Below are 20,239 nucleotides of genomic sequence, written 5' to 3'. Positions count from 1 at the left end.
AAGTATCTAATCAGACAATTCTCTATCATGCAGGAATTCTTTGTTACACATGAGTAAAATTTACTATAAATGTATATTTACACTACAAATACATAAGAAATTTGACAAACGAGAGGAGACAATTGAATCAATCGAGCTCACCTGTTTAGCTAAGCTGTCCCAGTATCTCATCCAAACACTTCTTAAGGGTTGTCAAGGTTTCTGCTTCACCTACATGTCTTAGTAGTTTGTTTCAGATCCAGGAAGCATCTCAACTAGAAGGCAGAAGTGTACGATTTGCTTCTGCACTTGGCCTCAGGAATTTCCCTCTTATGGGTCCAGCAGTAGTCAGCAAGCGTACAGAGACTCTGCTTGCTTTGGTATCACTTTTCCATTGTAGAAATGTCCAGATGAAACCATTTGACATTCTCATCACTGACTGCTACGAAATTTCCAGGGAACTAGTCCTGAAAAGTTATAGAATATTCACAGACAGTTCTGAATGTAATTAAAAAAAATCTGCACACGTTAATAAGAGTTTCTTTATTAAATATGCTGCCTAAACAAGACATAACTTGAAAACTTTGGATGAGCACATGTCTAAATCCAACATGAAATGGTACTTTGAAAACACCTTAAAGGCCATGTCACATTTGACGACTTTTCCAACAATTTCCAGTCATGGTCTTCATTTAAATAATCTTAGCGAGTTGGAGGCAGTTGGTGGTGCACTCCCATGAAGCCTGTAATGTCCTAATTAGTTCACAACTTTGTTCGACAAAATCAAACAGAGATTCTAGATAGATAGATAGATAGATAGATAGATAGATAGATAGATAGATAGATAGATAGATAGATAGATAGATAGATAGATAGATAGATACTTTATTAATCCCAAGGGGAAATTCAAAATCTATCTATCACAAGGGTGTTGCTTGATTGGGGCTGAGGAGAGTAGGTTGGGAGTTTTGATCCAAGAGTGCAGGAGTCATCGGAGTGTTTGTTTTTACCACAAAAATAGCGAAGGTTTGGGGTTACAGACATGGCAGCACTGCCCACACATTTTGTGCCTATCGATATTATTGCATTATTCCCTTCACCCTTCCCAAATTAAGAGTGCATGTTTTCAGGGGTAGACTCTTCCTTTTAGGTAAAATCAAACTCTAAGCTCAGGTAAACAAATTTCTAGCAACAGTTACATTTTTTTTTTTTTTTAAGAATCAAAATATATTAATAATAAACTGCAATGGCACAACAGTCCATAATATGACAATGAGTGGATGGGATCACAATGAAGTAGAGCTTCGAGTCATGTAACTCCATGATATTTGACGTATTGAAGACGATGTTTTGTAAGATCTCAACAAATTCCAAATGTAAGCAGATGGGGCTCTCTAAGTTAGAGAAGTTGGGAAGAGTAAGGGATGCTTTTAGGATGTGCACTTGCTGATAAAATTCCTAATTGTGCATTTCAGGACCTTTAGTAGTCTTAGCAGTAGTAATAATTGTACTGTCTCACGTATCCAGCACTGTGAAATTCTTACTTGCATGTTTGAGCAAAGTGCAACATGTCACCATGATAAACAAGAACTTTAGTGTCTCTCTATTATATAAAAAAAATCTTGGGATGAGACGAGACCTGTTCAGAGAGACGAGACATGACTTTCTCAGAGAGACACTTTCACGTCCCGCGAGACGAGACTTTGTGCCAAGAGATTTAACCACGCCCGGGGCCGGAAATAAAAGACAAAGAGTAGATGACAAAGTAGAACATCGTAAAGAATTCAAAAACGATGGCGCGATACACATGCACAGCAGGTTAGAGATACTGTAATGGAAGTAGGAAAATTCGAAAGTCTCAAAAAAATTGAAAGTAAAGATCACATTGGCGCAAACAAACGGAAATTATTACTCGGTGAAATAACGGAACAGCGAAAAGAGATCAAATAGTGTTTCTTCCCAATGAAGAGGCGTATCCATGAGAATTAAAAGATTTGTTGTTTGGTGAAAGTGAAATCCACATACGCATTCACACTTGGGTCACAGAGCTGCACAGATACACAGGAGATTTTAGAGATAGAAATGTTATTCGAACACTTCAAACAAACATAAGTCTTTTTCAGGAGTGAATCGAGCTCCGTGTGCAGTCGGAGGGTACAGTTCCGTCTCTCAATTAAAAGAATAGAAAATCTTCCTCTTCATAGGGATGTGCCTCGGGAGCAAGATGCAGATTACGTGGCACGACAGCAGCAGTAAGCCAGCAGCTAATCGATCAAAGAAACTACTTGTTTCCCATTGTATCACCGTTTAAGAGGGGGTTCCAGAGGAGCGACCGCGTCTCCTTGGTTCAGCCCCCCTTTCCACAACGGCGCACAGCACAAGCCTTTTGTCGAACTAAACGAGCACAGGGGGTGACGCCCCCTAGTAACTAATAAAAACACAAACCAGCTTATCTGATGCACTGGCAACTCAATCCGATTGCTGGGGTATACATGATGCAGACATTGGAACAACTGTGACAAGAACAGGCCATTCATCCCAACAAGTTCATCCATCGTAATCATCTAAATTGTCTCGGATTCAGGCAAGTGGAAGTTAGGCAATGTGTGTGTAATGTTGCATGCATGCCCATTTCTGGTTGGCTTCTATCAAGCATGAATACTCTAAAAACTGAACCGTTGTTGCTGAAGGTTGCTGCTTTTGAACCCAAGCAGAGTGGGCCAATAATTTGCGGAGGTTAAACAGACATGGAGCAGTATGCAGCTTTGGAAAAACAGTGAAATTTGAAGACAGCTACAAACCACAGAATGCTACAAATAAAGATGGGATGGGTACAGTAATCGGGATTTGGACACGTTGGGATGGAGTTCAGGTTTCAATCAAGAAGCTCGAAACTGAAGTACCCATCCATCTATACGTTACTGGAACCCCTTTACCCATTCCAGAGTGACAGGAATCGGTGCACATCCAGGGAGCATTAGGCACAAGATGGGAACCATCCCAGCCAGCTTACACACACACAGTTTAGAATCACCAGTTAAAGAAATGTCCTTCTCTTTGAAATATTTAAGGAAAACCAGAGTACCTTGAAAAAAACATGCAGGATGTGCTGCATCAGGAAAGTTGATGAGCAGACTGAGACTTTAGAGCTTCAGGAAGAAGCATCACCTGGAAAAACAAACAAAAGGCAAACTAAAGCAGATATCTGCATGAATGTGCCCACATATGCAGTTCAGTGGAAGTCAAAGGGCCAGCCATAACAAAAGACAGAAATGTGAAAAATGACCTTCTACAGTTGGCAAAGAGCACAGATCTGCCCAATTAAATATTCAGCAGATTTGTTTTTTAACACTTGTTTATAAATGAAGAGAGAAATGTCTGCATCATGGACAAATACATTCATACATCTCAGAACTGGGATTCAGTGCCACACTACAAATGACTTCTAGTGTGTGTGCATCGTCACCTATGGGGAGTGTGCTTGTAACAGTTTTATCTCCTGAATTCTGTATACAATTTTCAGGACAGAATGAAAGAACTAAAAATAAAAAAGAAAGCATAATCCTTGCAGGCCATTCATATTCATTTGAACACTTTTATGATAATAATTAAAAGCATCATTTGAAGATGTCATGCGAGTGTACTTACTGTTTCTCAAATTGTAATGCTGTTGGTCCCTGAAGTTTGTTGGTCAGTTTCAATAATGATACAGGAGCATTTAAAATGAGGCAATTTGATAAATACTGTATTGTGATCACTGCTGTGTGCACTGAACTGCATAGCTTAGTTATTTAGAAAGGATTTTTTTTTTCCTCAAAAAATAGACATTTCATCTATAAGACAGGATTCGTTTAAGTGTGTTGCTTCTTTAAATTAGCGTTTGTTGTTTGATGGCTAATAGATTTCTTTTTTCTTCCACCACTGTCACATATGTGCCACTCACCGTATTGTTTCAAAGACTGAGTGCTAATGCGAATATAGCGAGAAATCGGTGAGGGACTAGGAAGATGGAGCTTGTTGTCTGGGTAACCAGACTGTCAAAAGCATTGGTTTTGTTAATAGGCAGCATTTCTTAAAACAGCCTTCTATGTGCATGCATATTGAGCAGCATACATTACGTTCAATTGAAATCACATAAAAAGGAAATAAGCTTAGATGCAAGCAGATTTAGCACCATTACCGATGTGTGAATGTCAGTTAATTGAAAACATATTTTGCACCGTGCTGAATAAAAACTGTCCAAACTCATGAATAAATACAAAACTACACAGGGGAAAGTATTAGTTATCCAATGTAAAGAAGCCACAACCTCCTGGTGTGAAATACCTTGCTGTCTTGAAAAGATAAAGCTCACCTCGCAACGTATGCATGGGATTTAATTAGAGTTCTGTCCCAGAGAGCGGCAGTGCCGAGCCGAGTCAGTGCAAAATAACAAAGTTCGGCAAAGATTGATCCTGCACTCGGAACGGCTTGTAGTCCTTGGCAAGTCATCAAAGTAATTCTTCATTTTGGGGCGAATAAAGAGTGATCACCCCAGTTGTTTGACTTTAAAAAAAGCTCTGACCGTGTTTGTTTACTGCAGGGATTTGTGAGCGGCAATTAAATGAGGCGAAAAATGAAAGATTGATAAGGACTTGGCAAATGCAAAGCTCTGGGGCCGTGTAGCACAGTAAAGATGCTTTCCTTATTTTGTAACTCGAGAATGTAGTAATTTTGACACTTTTTCAGAAAGGTGAAGGCTTTTAAAGCCTCTCTACTCTAATTGGCTTATTTAAACTTCTGTATTCACATGATGACAGCAAATATTAGAATATGGATTACTTTCTTGAATTACATCCATACAAAGACTCCAACAGCTCTGTCTCACTGGGTGCTTCACTATGTTAGTTTCCCATACTCAAAGGGACCATCAATAAATAATCAATAGCAGTTTGGTAAAAATCCTTTCCAATTTTATTACATTCAGTAAAAACTGATATGAAATGTTGCTTTAACTTGTTGAACTTTAATCTGTATATGATGATCACCTTATAGCAGAGTCTTTCAGCTTGGTCTTAGTGAGCCGCAGTGGCTGCAAGTTTTTGTCCCAACCCAATTTCATAATAACAAGCCAATTATTGCTCTAGCAACACTTTTGTGTGTTTCATTTTAGTTAATTCACACACACATTTGCAAGAGTTAGGGACAGAAAATTTGCGAAAAACACTTCTTCCCCTCTAGCTCTGATGGAGTGCGTCATGGCAGGACATTTTTGTGGTTTAACTTACTTACTTTTACTTACTTACTTACTTTTAAGATTTTATTTTTTTTTTCTTAACACTAGAATTACCAGAGCCTACAAAAAAAACTCGTAGATCTGGCCCACCTTAAATCCGTTCGCACCTCTCCGTCAGCGTCTTTTGTCCTGTAAATGTGCCAATTAAGACAAGCAGCAAGCGGCCTGCTATTCCATCCCCCACTGCCGCAGAACGTTCACAAACTTCTCCCAGCTCATGCTTTGATTGATTATCTGGGAGTGAAGTGCTGGAGTTTTAGAGTGGAAATAATAGATCGTTATTTGGAACACATGCATTTCATGTGTGTTCCGTTTCTATAATAATCTGTGTAAACGCATTGTTAAAACAGAACTGTTTGTCATATTTTAGTAGTAAATGACAAAATGTTGGCATAACCTATATAATGTGGGAAGTCTGAAGTCCAAAGATCAAATAAACACTTTCACAAAAGGTTCAAGGATAAAACAACAGCTTCCGTGGTGTAGTGGTAAGATCTGCTGACTTGTAATCAAGAGTCCCCGGTTCGATCCCGAAAGCCTCCTATATTTGCCGTTTTCAGCAGTGAGCTGCTCCTTTTGTTAATATTATACAGTTCACACATACATTTGGTTTGCGTCTGTAACACACGGTGTACATTTATAAGACGTGTGAAAGTTAACGTTTTTTTTTTCACTTTTATTCTCTCACTCACGATCACGATACATACTACCGCCCTAGGGATCTGACGCTGTTAGTTTTTATTTGAAACTGGGAGTAACTGTAGATGTGAGTGGTGTTTAGAGGCAATGGAACTGGACATTCTCTGAACTGGAGGGATAAAAGCTGACACACAAACGCTGGTGAATTTGCCTTCTTCATATCTCACCGTCACTTGATTTTTTTTTTATTCAGTTTTATTGAGTGTTCCTGCTTACGCTGAATTAGTGTGCACCTTATGGTCTATGATGTAAAAAAAACAAAAAAAAAAAACAGACAGGTATATATGATATTTGGAATTATTCATTTTATGACATGTATAGTAAATTTCGGAAAACATTGTGGCACAGATGCTACATTATTCATATTCATTCGCATAACACTGCATGTTTTTTTTCCCCGATCTTGCCAGTCCCCACATGTTGCTGTTTCTTTTGTACTCCACGACATGCAGAGTCAACAATAGTAATTAACAACAATAATAATAATAATAATTCATTACATAGTGTTAACTTGTTGTGTAATTGGCATTGGCATGCATGTGTACTCGCTTTAATGAGCTGAATGCCGTGTAGCGGTGTGGCAAGCGCACAATGTATAAAAAGGAGCGGGGCAGGTAAGAAAGGAGAAGTGAGCAAGTGACCACAAGCACGAGAATGGCGAGGGTTGAGAAGGATTCTAAATGGGTTTCTGGTAGGGAAAGCTAGCGAGTACAAGTATGTGCATGGTTGGTGGGCGAGCAAAGAGAGCCCCCTAGTAGATTAAATTGTTCACAGCCAGCTCATGAATAAGCATAATCTGGAAAATCAATTGTATTAAGATTTCCAACCCTTTTAGTCTTCAAACAGCTGCTTTCTCTGGCATTCATGGCTTCTTGCTCTCTTAACCATCTGCCAATTAACAATGAAATTCAAATGATAAGGGACCCAGCAGCTAACCATCTAACATGGTCCCACTGACCCTCTCTGTATGTTGATCACAAAGCGTCTTTTTCAAGAAAATATTTGGTAAGAGATGAAAGAGAATTACTAATCTGCTCTAGTCCACAAATCTTTTGGAATATATCCAATCAACAATTTAACAATGATCATAGGAAATTATTAAAACACTCAATTTGAATTAAATTCTATTATCAACAAAGATTGGCTCTTAATTAAGAAACTGGGTTTAGTTTTTCCATGACTTAAACTCAAGTACCCCCCTCCTACAAGAAAGCTTGTTTTATTTGCCTTGTGACGGCCTGGCAAACATTTCATGGTTGTTGTCTGCCTTGAGACCACTGATGCTGGCATAAGCTTTGGAGAACAGGAAAATAAAAGGATGGATGGTAGTGATAGTAAAAGCCATATTGTCATGTGTACAGAGTGCAGGGAGATTCTTACTTGCACGTTGTATTATCATGGTGTTCCCCGCTTCTTCCCCTTCCTTCCTTTCTCTAGGGATACATGAACTTATCAGATTTGTTACCAGGTTGGTCTACTCTCGCACTGTAAGATTAACACACACACACACACACACACACGCACGCACACACACACACACACACACACACACAGATACACATATACACACTGACCCTAACCACAAAAGTACAATATGATTGATGTATACATAGCCCGTTACTCGCTAGCACTTCAATAGAATTACTTATCATAGGCACAAACAAAATACAATGTTTTAGATATATCTCACACCATATATTACTTATTTAAACATACAAAAGCTGAATATCCTTGGCTATAGGCCATTTGTCAACCGCTGATATCTTACTTTAACGCACTGTTTATTATTGGACAAAGCTCTTCATCCTCAGCCGATAAACTTTGCAGTTCAGATCATACGGCACTCCCTTACTGCTCCTGGTACTCTAAATATTTACCTTATTGCTTCAGTCACTCTAGATATAAATACAAAGTATAGAAAGTTAAAAGCAACTTGGTATTTATTTAAAAAAACAATAATACCAGTAGAGGACAGTACAAAAGAAAATGTAAATAGCAAAGTCTGGATGTACAGTATATATAGTCTTTAGAAAAAGCTTACAAAAAATTGTCAAAGATGAGTGTCCTTGGGCACCTTTTGATATAGCGATTGATATTGTTCATGAGATGCTTTAGCTGACAATCAGATGAAAACAGTTGCAAGTCTCTTGCCTTCTCCTGACGTTGCTCTTTGGTCATTTCTTATGCTGTTTCTTATTCTGACGTCACTCTCAGACAAGGCATATTTTAAAATTCCACGTGGGGTTCTGATGTTATGCGCATTTGATTGGCTGGCTGACCATTGTGAAAAATGACTAGCTTACTGTCTTTGATCTTTTAAGTATGTCTGGCATTTCTACTTTTCTGAAGCTGGCCATTCCTAATCTTAGGGGTAACCATTAAAGCCTGAGGTATCACCCTGGTCTTTTTTATTTTGTTTGCACAGATGTTTTGAAAGTGAGGTACAATTTGGAAAGAGGAGATGCTTTGATGTTAATTACCTCCTTGTAAAATTAAGTTCATCTTTGTGTGGGCAAAAAATAAAATCTAGCAATTGATATTGTTCATTGTTCAAAATTTTAAATCCACAACACTACACATGTCCAACCAACATGCAAACACACTGCCATTCCTCAGCACCATGGTAGACAAGAATACATTAAAACACAGAACTTCATTTTATTTCATAAAAACTCACTTTGTGTTACCTGATGGTCTCCATACTCCATTTCTACACTCTTGCATCCTGAAACCCTGTGAGGAAAACAGTCAAAAGAAAAAGGCAAATGCAGTTAACACTCCTTAGTCCCGTTTCTAAGTTGCAATTACCTTTGACTGAGAAAAACATTACATACGGTGTGGTGGAACAATGAGAAGAATGGACTTTTTGTAACGTCTAGTGGGAAAGCTGAGAGAGGAATGTAATGGGAGTTAAAAGGTATCAAATAATGGGTAGAACTTTTAAGACAACTATGTACTGTAAAGTGGTGGCACAGTGGCGCAGTGGGTAACGCTGCTGCCTCGCAGTTAGGAGACCCGGGTTCACTTCCCGGGTCCACCCTGCGCAGAGTTTGCAAGTTCTCCTCGTGTCTGCATGGGTTTCCTCCGGGTGCTCCGGTTTCCTCCCACAGTCCAAACACATGCAGGTTAGGTACAATGGCGATCCTAAATTGTCCCTAGTGTGTGCTTGGTGTGTGTGCCCTGCGGTGGGCTGGCGCCCTGCCCGGGGTTTGTTTCCTGCCCTGTGTTGGCTGGGATTGGCTCTAGCAGACCCCCGTGACCCTGTAGTTAGGATATAGCGGGTTGGATAAAGGATGGATGAAAGGATGGATGTATTGTAAAGTTAATCAGGACACCATCATGCCCCTTTCAAACTGCAATTAAAATAAAAATAACAGGAATTATTCAGTATTAAATTGTTTTTCATGACTGTTGTTTTTATATTGAAATGCGATAAAAATATTAGTGTCAATCAGGCATGCACCTGTTAGTGAAATTTAAATATCTAAACTGTGAATACGATCTATTTCATACAATACAGCTTTGTTATGAAGTTAGAAAAGAGCAGGCCTATGACTGTATTAACACAACTCCTGTTGATTTGTAGTGACCAGCACTCAGCAATGTATAACTTTTTGAGTGCATTCATTTGGAAGAGTCACTAAGGGGTGAAGAAAAAATGTATGGGACCACTGGAGTGATTTGTTATCTGAGATTGCAAAGTCATATTAATATCCATTTAATTAAAATAATGTCAACATAATGAAAGGAAACAAAAGCTAACTACAATTTGCCTTTACTTTTTCCGTCCAGCTAAAAGAACCCAAGCAGGAGCGAGTAACTGGGTCTGATGTCATACGTAAGGTGTTACAGCAGAAAACTCTCAAGATCCACACCCTCCTCGATAAGATCCAGACTGCTATAAGATGTTCTCAGTGCCTGCCCAAACTGCACGCCCTACCTAGCAGTCTCTCAAAACTGGAAGAGCAGAAGTCGGAAGAAGAAAGCACAAGAAAGTCAGATGTTCGATTGTCTTTTGACAAGGGTCAAAGGGCAAAAGAAAGGAAAAAGTGACTTCGTCTTCAATGCATTCTGTCGGAAATGATAGTATGAATGAACAGAAACAAACAGCAAGTTTGGGAAGTGGTTTCACTTCTCTATTTATTCATCATGATTTCAAGTAGATAAACTTTAACATTTGTTCAACACAAACTCTTCTGCAAGATTTCTTTCAGGTACCCATTTTTTGTCATTTTTAATTGCAATATCACAAATCATTAGTGATTTTAAATTCTGCCAACATATTGCCAAAAATCTAATTTGTTGTGTCCAAGTAACATTAAAAGATTTGTGCTTCTCAGGTGTAAGTTGTTACTGCACTACTTGTGATATGGTCGGTGGTTTGGCTTGTGCACCAGACACTAATGACAGAACCAGCTTCTCCTGGCACCTCAGGGGTCAGAATGCCCAGCCATACTGCAATGGCCTTTGACTGTAGCCATCCTCACGCAGGTTAGGCGGGCCTGACATACGTCCTTGTCCCAGGATGATTCCTGCCTCACACCCAGTGAGGTTCCAGTTGCTCATGCCTCTAACATGATGTCTTACTGTCCAGAAATTGGGTGTTTAAGAAGGAAAAATATGATTTACGTTCAAGGCACTACACTTATTTGTCTCATGCAGCACATACTAACATTTTTTACATATTTTTAAAGCTGTTCTCTTAACCATAAAAGGTGCTTTATAGGGTCCAGATACAGTACAGATAATTTAATAATAATAATTTGATAATTTTAATAATACTTAAATGATAATAATTTGATAATTTCTTACAGATAATGTACAAAGTACAGTAACACTCTTACTTGTATGTGCTAATCCAGTGCCTTGATAAGTGAATAGTTCTACCTTATCTTAAAACATCACTGTTCCTATTTTGAAATAACTAACTTGCAAAGGGGATCAAAATATTGTACATGAATGTAATGACATGTTTCAGTCACATATTTAGAAGTAAATTCTAATATATGCACTAAGGTGGAACAAAACTTTGAATGCAAAGGAGGCAATTTGGGAAATACTCCATCCTAGGGATCGTGAGAACTTGAGTGCTGTGCTGCTTTAATGTGGGTCAGCACAAGTAATGTCAGTTACTTTATCAAAGACTAGCTGTGCTACTCATCTTAGATGGACTGAATTCTTAGTAATAAACGTACGCCTCTTGGTTTTTATGTGATACGCGGGCTGTCCCTTTGGTCTGGTATAATAACACACACCCAGCTCCCTTCGCTCGCTGCGGCTTTTTCTTCTTCAGGCAGAGCCACCTGTTTTCACCACTTCCCTTTGGCATCAAACTGACCACTCTTATAGTTCAAGTGTTTTGCTGGGAAAATGTGCCGGTGGTCTCCTGGTTTAGCAACTCTAGCCTAGTAACGTCAAGGCTTTGGTTTACCAACACGCACATCAATTTATCGCTGCTTTCAATCACCCAATGCCTTTCACGTAAAGTTGTCAGTCATTAGCATTAAGCTACGGACCTCGTTCATGTGGCTTGAGCAGGTGCAAGTAAGTTGTTGCCATGTTGCATATCATGTCAGACAGTACAATAGGCCAAGATGCCCAATTTTTAATTTGTATATCCTTATTTGGTATTTTTATCATTTTGGATTTTTGACCCTCCTTATGCATGCTTTCCTTATTTTTACATTTTTCTTCGTAGCTCCAGCAGCCAGAGGGACACACAGATACATAGACACACAATCTTGTCCTTTTATTAAGATGTTTTCTATCTCTCTGGCAGTTACTCTTTGTTGGATGGACTCAGCCTTAGCGTTTACAGTGCACCATCTACAGGAATGTATTTTGCTATGCATATAGTAATAAAATGCATTGCATTTTTTATTCCAACAGATGGCACATCACAGACATTAGCATGGTTTTTACAAGTCTCAAACTAAATAGCATATAACCCAGACATAGCAACCGGGCAAACACACAATACACAAACACACACTTTATTAAGGTGGATAAGCTGATTTCTGTCCGTCCGTTGTATGTATTCAGCGTTAGCATTTGCATTTTGTATTGCACGTGGTAATAAAATGCATTGCTTCCACTTTTCATTCCAACTGATGGTGTGTCACAAACATTACTACTGCTTTTACGAATCCCATACCAAATAGCATAAAACAGAGACATAGCTAACAGATGGCCACACAGATACACAAACACTTGTCCATTTATTAAGGTGAATACCTGGACAGTGAGGTAATTCCACACAATGAAGTAGCTTCAGGTGGAAAAATCAAACAAAGAGTGGCCCCCAAAATCATACAAATCTAAACTGACGCTGGAACAGCACTTTAGCATGGCAGCACTGGACATCAGGAGATTGTCTTTCAAGGGAGGAACAGAAAATCTAAAAACACATTTGGTCCACAATAGCGTATCCATTTTCTATTCTGCTTAAAGAGTCATGGCAGAATCATACATAAATCTTGGACCAGCCTTTCATTGGACCCGGTCACATACGCACAATAATCATTCATGTTGGGATACTAACGGACAGAACACACAGCTCTGAGGGAGATGGGAGTAACATCACAGGAAATGGAGAATGTGCAAGTCAGCTCGTCAGTCATCACACCATCCACCAGGCCCTACTTGGTCCACAAGATCTATAATGATAAACCAAAAAACACTGCTTACACTGACCTTTTATGAATTCTTGAAAAATGTCCAAATACATTTCCTAGTTGTAACTGCATGTAAAGCCACCAGTGTCTCCTACATTCAAGTCCTAACTGTGTAGTGGGCCTACAACGTGGAATAAACACTGGGAACAAAACTTTGAAATTTTAAAGACCCAAGTATCTTCCTTTTCTTGTACCCCCGTTTATTCTGTAAGGGTTCAGCAGAATGACAACTGTCTGACCAAATCTAACATCTTTAGTCAAGGCTGATGGCATAAAGGCATTTTCTTTTAAAAATCTTCAACAACATCCTGAAACGGGCTGAATGGCAGGACTGTCTTCTCACTGAGTTACTGCCCTTGGGTTTCCTTGGAAATTAACAATCTATCAATGTTTAGTTTAATGAGAAATCGGAATGCAGGCAGAAACTATTTAAAAGTTAATCATTAATTTAAAACACCTACTTAACTTGGAATTGTGGGGAAAAATATCCCCAAAGAAAAATAATGTATTTTCTGGCCATTGAAGTAGCCTGTAGGGAGGTGTGGTATAATCCTAGGAATGGAAAGGGTTTATATTTGGATTAAACCCTGCAATCCCTTTATCTGCTGAAGATGGATTAACTGGAGTGTGAAGACTTTAAATGGTATCCTGCAGCTGGCTGGTTGCAGCCAGAGGCAGATGATCTGACAAAATATCAAGACACCGGCTTTTGAAGAGATGTCTCCATGGCTAGACAAGAGGTACAAAAAAAATTACCGTAAACTCCCAGCACATATATGCTTGGGTGTTGAAGCTCATTATAAATACTTTAAAGGCGGCCTTCTGTTATAATCCTCAACCATTTTAAGGTCCTGCGTCTGTAATACATGCATAACAAATCTAGCTTTATAGTGAAGTTAATCCAGGGCCAGCATGCAGTTTTGACACTGAATTGCATATTCTGTACATTCGAGACCCTCGGATTAATTTTCGATCCCCTCTTTGAAACCAGCAGAGAAACAGCAGAGCCCAGGGATTTGTGACAAGCTCGGGAATGAGCTGCCGGATTCTGGTGTGTTCTGAGGTACGCCTGCCCAAGGGTATTAGGGATTTCAGTTTCTTTTTATTGGGTAAACCGACAGTGCCATCTTTTGTTCATTTACAAAACCTCTCATCTGCCACTATTTGCAGTTAGGTTTTTTCTTTTTCTGTCAGGTACATTTTGAAATGGTTGAGCTAACACTGATTTTAATACATAAAAAGGGAAAGTGGTGGTAATGAGGTATTAAGTTGACTTAGATGGACCAGAGGGACACATACAGTTAGGTCCATAAATATATGGACAGAGACAACTTTTTTCTAATTTTGGTTCTGTATATTACCACAATGAGTTTTAAATGAAACAACTCAGATGCAGTTGAAGTGCCGAGTTTCAGCTTTAATTCAGTGGGGTGAACAAAACGATTGCATAAAAATGTGAGGCAACTAAAGCATTTTTTTAACACAATCCCTTCATTTCAGGGGCTCAAAAGTAATTGGACAATTGACTCAAAGGCCATTTCATGGGCAGGTGTGGGCAAGTCCATCGTTATGTCATTATCAATTAAAGCAGCCTGGAGTTGATTTGAGGTGTGGTGCTTGCATGTGGAAGATTTTGCTGTGAACAGACAACATGCGGTCAAAGGAGCTCTCAATGCAGGTGAAAGAAGCCATCCGTAAGCTGCGAAAACAGAAAAAAAGCATCCGAGAAATTGCTACAATATTACGAGTGGCAAAATCTACAGTTTTGTATATCCTGAGATAGAAAGCAAGCACTGGTGAACTCAGCAACGCAAAAAGACCTGGACGTCCACGGAAGACAACTGTGGTGGATGATCGCAGAATCATTTCCATGGTGATGAGAAACCCCTTCACAACAGCCAACCAAGTGAACAACACTCTCCAGGGGGTAGGTGTATCGATATCCAAGTCTACCATGAAGAGAAGACTGCATGAAAGTAAATACAGAGGGTGCACTGCAAGGTGCAAGCCACTCATAAGCCTCAAGAATAGAAAGGCTAGATTGGACTTTGCTAAAGAACATCTAAAAAAGCCAGCACAGTTCTGGAAAAACATTCTTTGGACAGATGAAACCAAGATCGACCTCTACCAGAATGATGGCAAGAAAAAAGTATGAAGAAGGCGTGGAACAGCTCATTATCCAAAGCAGACCACATCATCTGTAAAACACGGTGGAGGCAGTGCGATGGCTTGGGCGTGTATGGCTGCCAGTGGCACTGGGACACTAGTGTTTATTGATGATGTGACACAGGACAGAAGCAGCCAAATGAATTCTGAGGTGTTCAGAGACATACTGTCTGCTCAAATCCAGCTAAATGCAGTCAAATTGATTGGGCGGCGTTTCATGATACAGATGGACAATGACCCAAAACATACAGCCAAAGCAACCCAGGAGTTTATTAAAGCAAAGAAGTGGAAAATTCTTGAATGGCCAAGTCAGTCACCTGATCTTAACCCAATTGAGCATGCATTTCACTTGTTGAAGACTAAACTTCAGACAGAAAGGCCCACAAACAAACAGCAACTGAAAGCCGCTGCAGTAAAGGCCTGGCAGAACATTAAAAAGGAGGAAACCCAGCATCTGGTGATGTCCATGAGTTCAAGACTTCAGGCTGTCATTGCCAGCAAAGGGTTTTCAACCAAGTATTAGAAATGAACATTTTATTTCCAGTTATTTAAATTGTACAATTACTTTTGAGCTACTGAAATGAAGGGATTGTGTTAAAAAATGCTTTAGTTGCCTGACATTTTTATGCAATCGTTTTGTTCACCCCACTGAATTAAAGCTGAAAGTCTGCACTTCAACTGCATCTGAGTTGTTTCATTTAAAATTCATTGTGGTAATGTACAGAACCAAAATTAGAAAAAAGTTGTCTCTGTCCAAATATTTATGGACCTAACTGTATTTAACACACAAACTGCCAAGGAGTTGAAGCAGAAACGATCGGGATGGGACAATGGGAAAATAAAAGGGTCATTACTGTCACGAGTATGCAGTACAGTGAAATTCTTACTTGTATATGCTCACCAACATCCAGTAAGTAGAACAGCCTTACCTTGGAACTTCTGTCTTCTTTACCTAAAAGAGTTGTTTGCATTGATATGGTATTTTCATCCTGAGGGGCAATGCAAAAGTGCAATTTAAAAGGCAAATAAAACTACAACATATTGTTAGGAGTTGAATATGAGTCAGTTCTATAATGCTAAATAAACAAGCTTGATTGACTGAATGGTTTCTCAGTACTTTAATGACTCTGTATGTCTCTACTAAATCAATTGCTACCAATTATAAATGCCTTCTTTACAGAAACTACAAACAAGTCTTTTATCTTTCCGATGCGCAGTCAAGGTCCACAGTTTTTAAAAAAAAATTGAATGCACGGAAGACAGCAATATGACATTAATGACAACACAGTTTGTTACCATGAATATTTGAAAAGTTATATATAATAAGAATGCACTCATTTTTCTTTTAACTCTACGTTGCCATAACATGAACTAAATCAAACATGCATATGTTTATTTGCTAGACATTTCTCATTTAAGAAGAACACGCACTGCTTTCACCATAATCCCTTAAATCCATCATTAATATTGGGATGTGTGTCTGTCCCCATCATTCCAAAAGGTTGCACATCACAAACATTGACACTGATTTTACGAATCCCATACCAAATGGCATATAACAGAGACTGTGGCACTGCATGGAGCACTGCAAACATTAACGCGGAGGTCTACATTGATTACTTACATTTCACCCCATCTTAGATGGTCGGCATAGCTAGTTAAATCAATAATTTCTCCTCACTACAACTATTCTGATATTTCTCATACTGATCTCTTTCTTGGAGTTACCTAATGCACCAAGACATTGCATTTCAGGGTCTCCTGCATATTAGCAATATATCAGTTTTACATATAAAAAAGGAAGGCAGAACTGAGCTAAATTAATCATTAATCAAAATAAAATTCAGACTATTGGTTATGTTTACAATTTTCCCTACTGAGCAACTATCCATCCATCCATCCATCCGTTAAACAACCCGCTATATCCTAAAACAGGGTCATGAGGGTCTGCTGGAGCCAATCCCAGCCAACACAAGGCACAAGGCAGGAACAAACCCCAGGCAGGGTGCCAGCCCACCACAGGGCACGCGCGCGCACACACACACACACACACACACCCAAACACCAAGCACACACTAGGGACAATTTAGAATCGCCAATGCACCTAACCTGCATGTCTTTGGACTGCAGGAGGAAACCGGACTACCCAGAGGAAACCCACACAGACACGGGAAGAACATGCAAACTCCACGCAAGGAGAATCCGGGAAGCAAACCCGGGTCTCCTTACTGTAAGGCAGCAGCGCCACCACTGCACCACAGTGCCACCTATTGAGCAACTAAGTATGCATTTAAAACCTGGAAAATGATGCACATTTTAAAGAAACTGAATACATTTACAAATCATTGCTTCCGGAAAGCTATTTTTTAAACAGTTGAAATAAATGATGTTTAACACAATTTTAAAAATAAATGTTTATATCTCTTAATGAAAATAAACCTCGCCCCTTTCTGACATATGGGCTTATTTTAATATTTACAATTATGAACTTTGAGTTAGAGCCTCACACCAGAGTCCCAAAATTCAAACATTTCCACTAGAAGGCTGGTCATAAAAAGGGCAATGAATAATCTCCCTAATATAACAAAAAAATCTTGCAACGATACGAGACTTTTTTCCTGCAACAAGACATGATCTTTTGAAGAGAGACAGACACTTCCACATCCTGCGAGACGGACAAGTCACGTTGTAAGTATGTTACAACAGTCCTGTGATGCCCATGCAGAGCAGGTTAGAGATAATGGAAGTAGGAACATTCGAAAGACTCAAAAAATTGAGAGTAAAGATCACATTGGCGCAAAGAAACGGAAAATATTACTCGGTGAAATAACGGAGCAGCGAAAAGAGATCCTATAGTGTTTGAGGATATCTGGGGGACAAGAGAGACAAGGCAGTGAGACCAAAGGACAGGTACTGTACAGGCTTTTAAACGTTCGAAGCGCTGCACAAAATGCAGATCACGTGGCACGGCGTCAGCAATAGGCCAGCAGCTGATCGAGCAAAATGGAGGTAAAAAAAAAAAAAACACCTGTTATTTGTTTCCCATTGTATCATCGTTTAAGAGGTGTTTCGGAGGAGCGACCACATCTCCTTTGGGTGCGTTCAGGCCCCCTCTTCACAACGGGGCGTAGCGCTGGTGGGGGGCAAAGCCCCCTAGTCTTTATAAATAAAAGGATTTCTTTGTACAAAAAAATATGGTCTGAGGCATAAAATAAGCTCAGAGATGCACAACAGGCCAAAGGGATTGCCTGAAGCAATAAAAGCAATCCAATGCAAGCAAAAACACAAATCCAAAGAGTAGTTAGAACACAAAGCACAGAGGTTAAAAAAAAAAAAAAACAGCAATTGCAAATAATCAAAAAGAGCATCAAAAACAGGCGAACTCGCCAACCACCTACTGCATTCAATGAACCGCAAGGGACTGTGAATTTTCCCCCAGCCTTTATATGGCTGAGGGCAGTTCCTTGCAGTGATAAGCAAGTGGTCCCACCCCTCGGGAGACCACCCATAAAACACAAGGAACATAGTAAAAGGTGCTGTGACAATAAAAAAAAAGAACAATGTTACTTTAAAAAAAGAAACATAACAAACATAAGAGACATTTGAATCTAAAACGCAATAACCATGAGCAGCGTCTCTCTCACCCCTTCACCCCTAACCAGAGTCTGCTGTCTAAATCCTTGACGTAACAATCTGGGCTGATTTGGGTCCCTTCTGTCTAATACAAATCAGAACCATTCTACTATCAGAGTCAAGTTGTCAGCACATGGGATCTACAGATTCATCCTCTACAATGCTGATATATGCTGGAGTGAAAAAGGGGTAAAACCACTTGGAGCTCTAGAAAAACCCAATCCAAATGGAGGCACTCTAAGACACAATATTCACCAACAAATTAGGCTTATCACTTTTAATGAAGACATAAAGAGTCCTAGAAGATTCAGTATTGTTGATTTCATGAACCAAACATCAGAAATACAAAGGGCAGAAATGGGAACAGGCAGTACTCACAAGAACTAGACTTCCAAAACTCACCTCCATGATCCTCAAGAACCTTTTAACATTTAAATTAAATGATTTAAGCTGTTTGGCCAATGTGACCCCACTACATAGAAAGAGGGAAAGCCTTCCCTAATGAAAATCTCATGCAACGTGTCAAACATGATGGTGATGTCAAGGTATCGGCATAGCGCTCCCTAAAGAAACTAGCGACTCTAACCTGCATTATAGGATTCTCTACAGGATGTCAGACAATTCGGTCATAACTTAAGTTAACTCTTTGAGGGTTGAATATTTTTTGCAGGCAACTCATTTTTCTGAAAAGCACACAAAGCAAAGGTTTCACATGTAAATCAACATAAAATGTCTGTTGCTGTGGCTGCTGTTGGCGCCTGTTTAGGGTCTCTGGTGGGTGTGGTGGATTAGCTCAATGGCTGGTAGGAATGCGTGGCGGGCTGGCTGACTTCGTATGGCAGTGCAGCGCAATCTGACTTGTGCCTCTTGTCATCATAAGTGGCGGTCCTCCCAAGCGAATGTTGCTGTAGGCGCATCAGCTACACAAGTGTGTTCAGCACCACGATCAGCTGGGGACTGATCAGCTGGAGCCGGTACCTCACTTTCATTTTCAATCTCTCATCTCCAGATCACTTGCATCAAAATCGGAGTTTGACAAGTCAGAGTCCGATTGGCAATAATACGCAAAATGTCATCCATGGAGTATTTAGCTTTGTGCATTCGCTTTGGTCTCTCGCCAGATGTCGATGCCATTTTAGAGGTCGTTTGCACTTCACTACTCACGCGTACACAATCGAGGTCAAATCAACAAAGCTAACTTTCCTTCTAGCAAAGAGAGTCAAACTAAAACAGCAAGTTTTACGGCTGATTACCCCTGAATTTCGATAAAAGTCGACATCCACCCTGAAAGAGTTAAAGCATAGCTGGGTCATGCAGCAAGACCATAATCAGAAAGACTCAATTATGCTTTCTTGGAAATGGATAGAGAAAAGGAAACTTAGTGTGTTGGACCTACCTAGTGAGATGTTCAGCAGAGAAAAGCCAAAATACAAACTCTTAATTCATCAGGCTTTTTGATCACTCAGGCTGGAGCCTAGTTCTTGGTGGCGATTGTCCTCTTTTTACCTACTACCTCATTCAACAACAACAACATTTATTTATATAGTACATTTTCATACAAATGATGTAGCTCAAAGTGCTTTACATGATGAAGAAAGAGGAAAGAAAGACAAAATAAATAAGAAAATAGAATTAGGGAACACTAATTAACATAGAATAAAAGTAAGGTCCGATGGCCAGGGAGGACAGAAAAAACAAAAAAAAAAAAATTCCAGACGGCTGGAGAAAAAAATAAAATCTGCAGGGGTTCCAAGGCCACCAGACCATCCAGCACCCTCTAGGCCTTCTACCTAACGTAAATGACCTCAATCAG

The 20,239-nt window shown here is 39.6% G+C and overlaps 1 protein-coding gene across 1 annotated transcript in view; it reads left to right on the top strand.

The window, feature by feature from the left end:
- LOC127527540 (glutamate-rich protein 6-like) overlaps window positions 1-10,292 on the top strand; it is an 88,823-nt gene extending 78,531 nt beyond the window's left edge. Inside the window, exon 5 of the mRNA XM_051926609.1 lies at window positions 9,746-10,292. Coding sequence (XP_051782569.1) covers window positions 9,746-10,006 — 261 coding nt within the window. The 3' untranslated portion in view covers window positions 10,007-10,292. The remainder of the gene's footprint in view (window positions 1-9,745) is intronic.
- The last annotated feature ends 9,947 nt before the right edge of the window (window positions 10,293-20,239 follow it).

Source organism: Erpetoichthys calabaricus, chromosome 4 (genome assembly GCF_900747795.2).
Source record: "Erpetoichthys calabaricus chromosome 4, fErpCal1.3, whole genome shotgun sequence".
Lineage (NCBI taxonomy): Eukaryota > Metazoa > Chordata > Cladistia > Polypteriformes > Polypteridae > Erpetoichthys > Erpetoichthys calabaricus.
The sequence above is the reverse complement of the archived record's forward strand: the minus strand, read 5'-3'. Positions and strand labels throughout refer to the sequence as shown.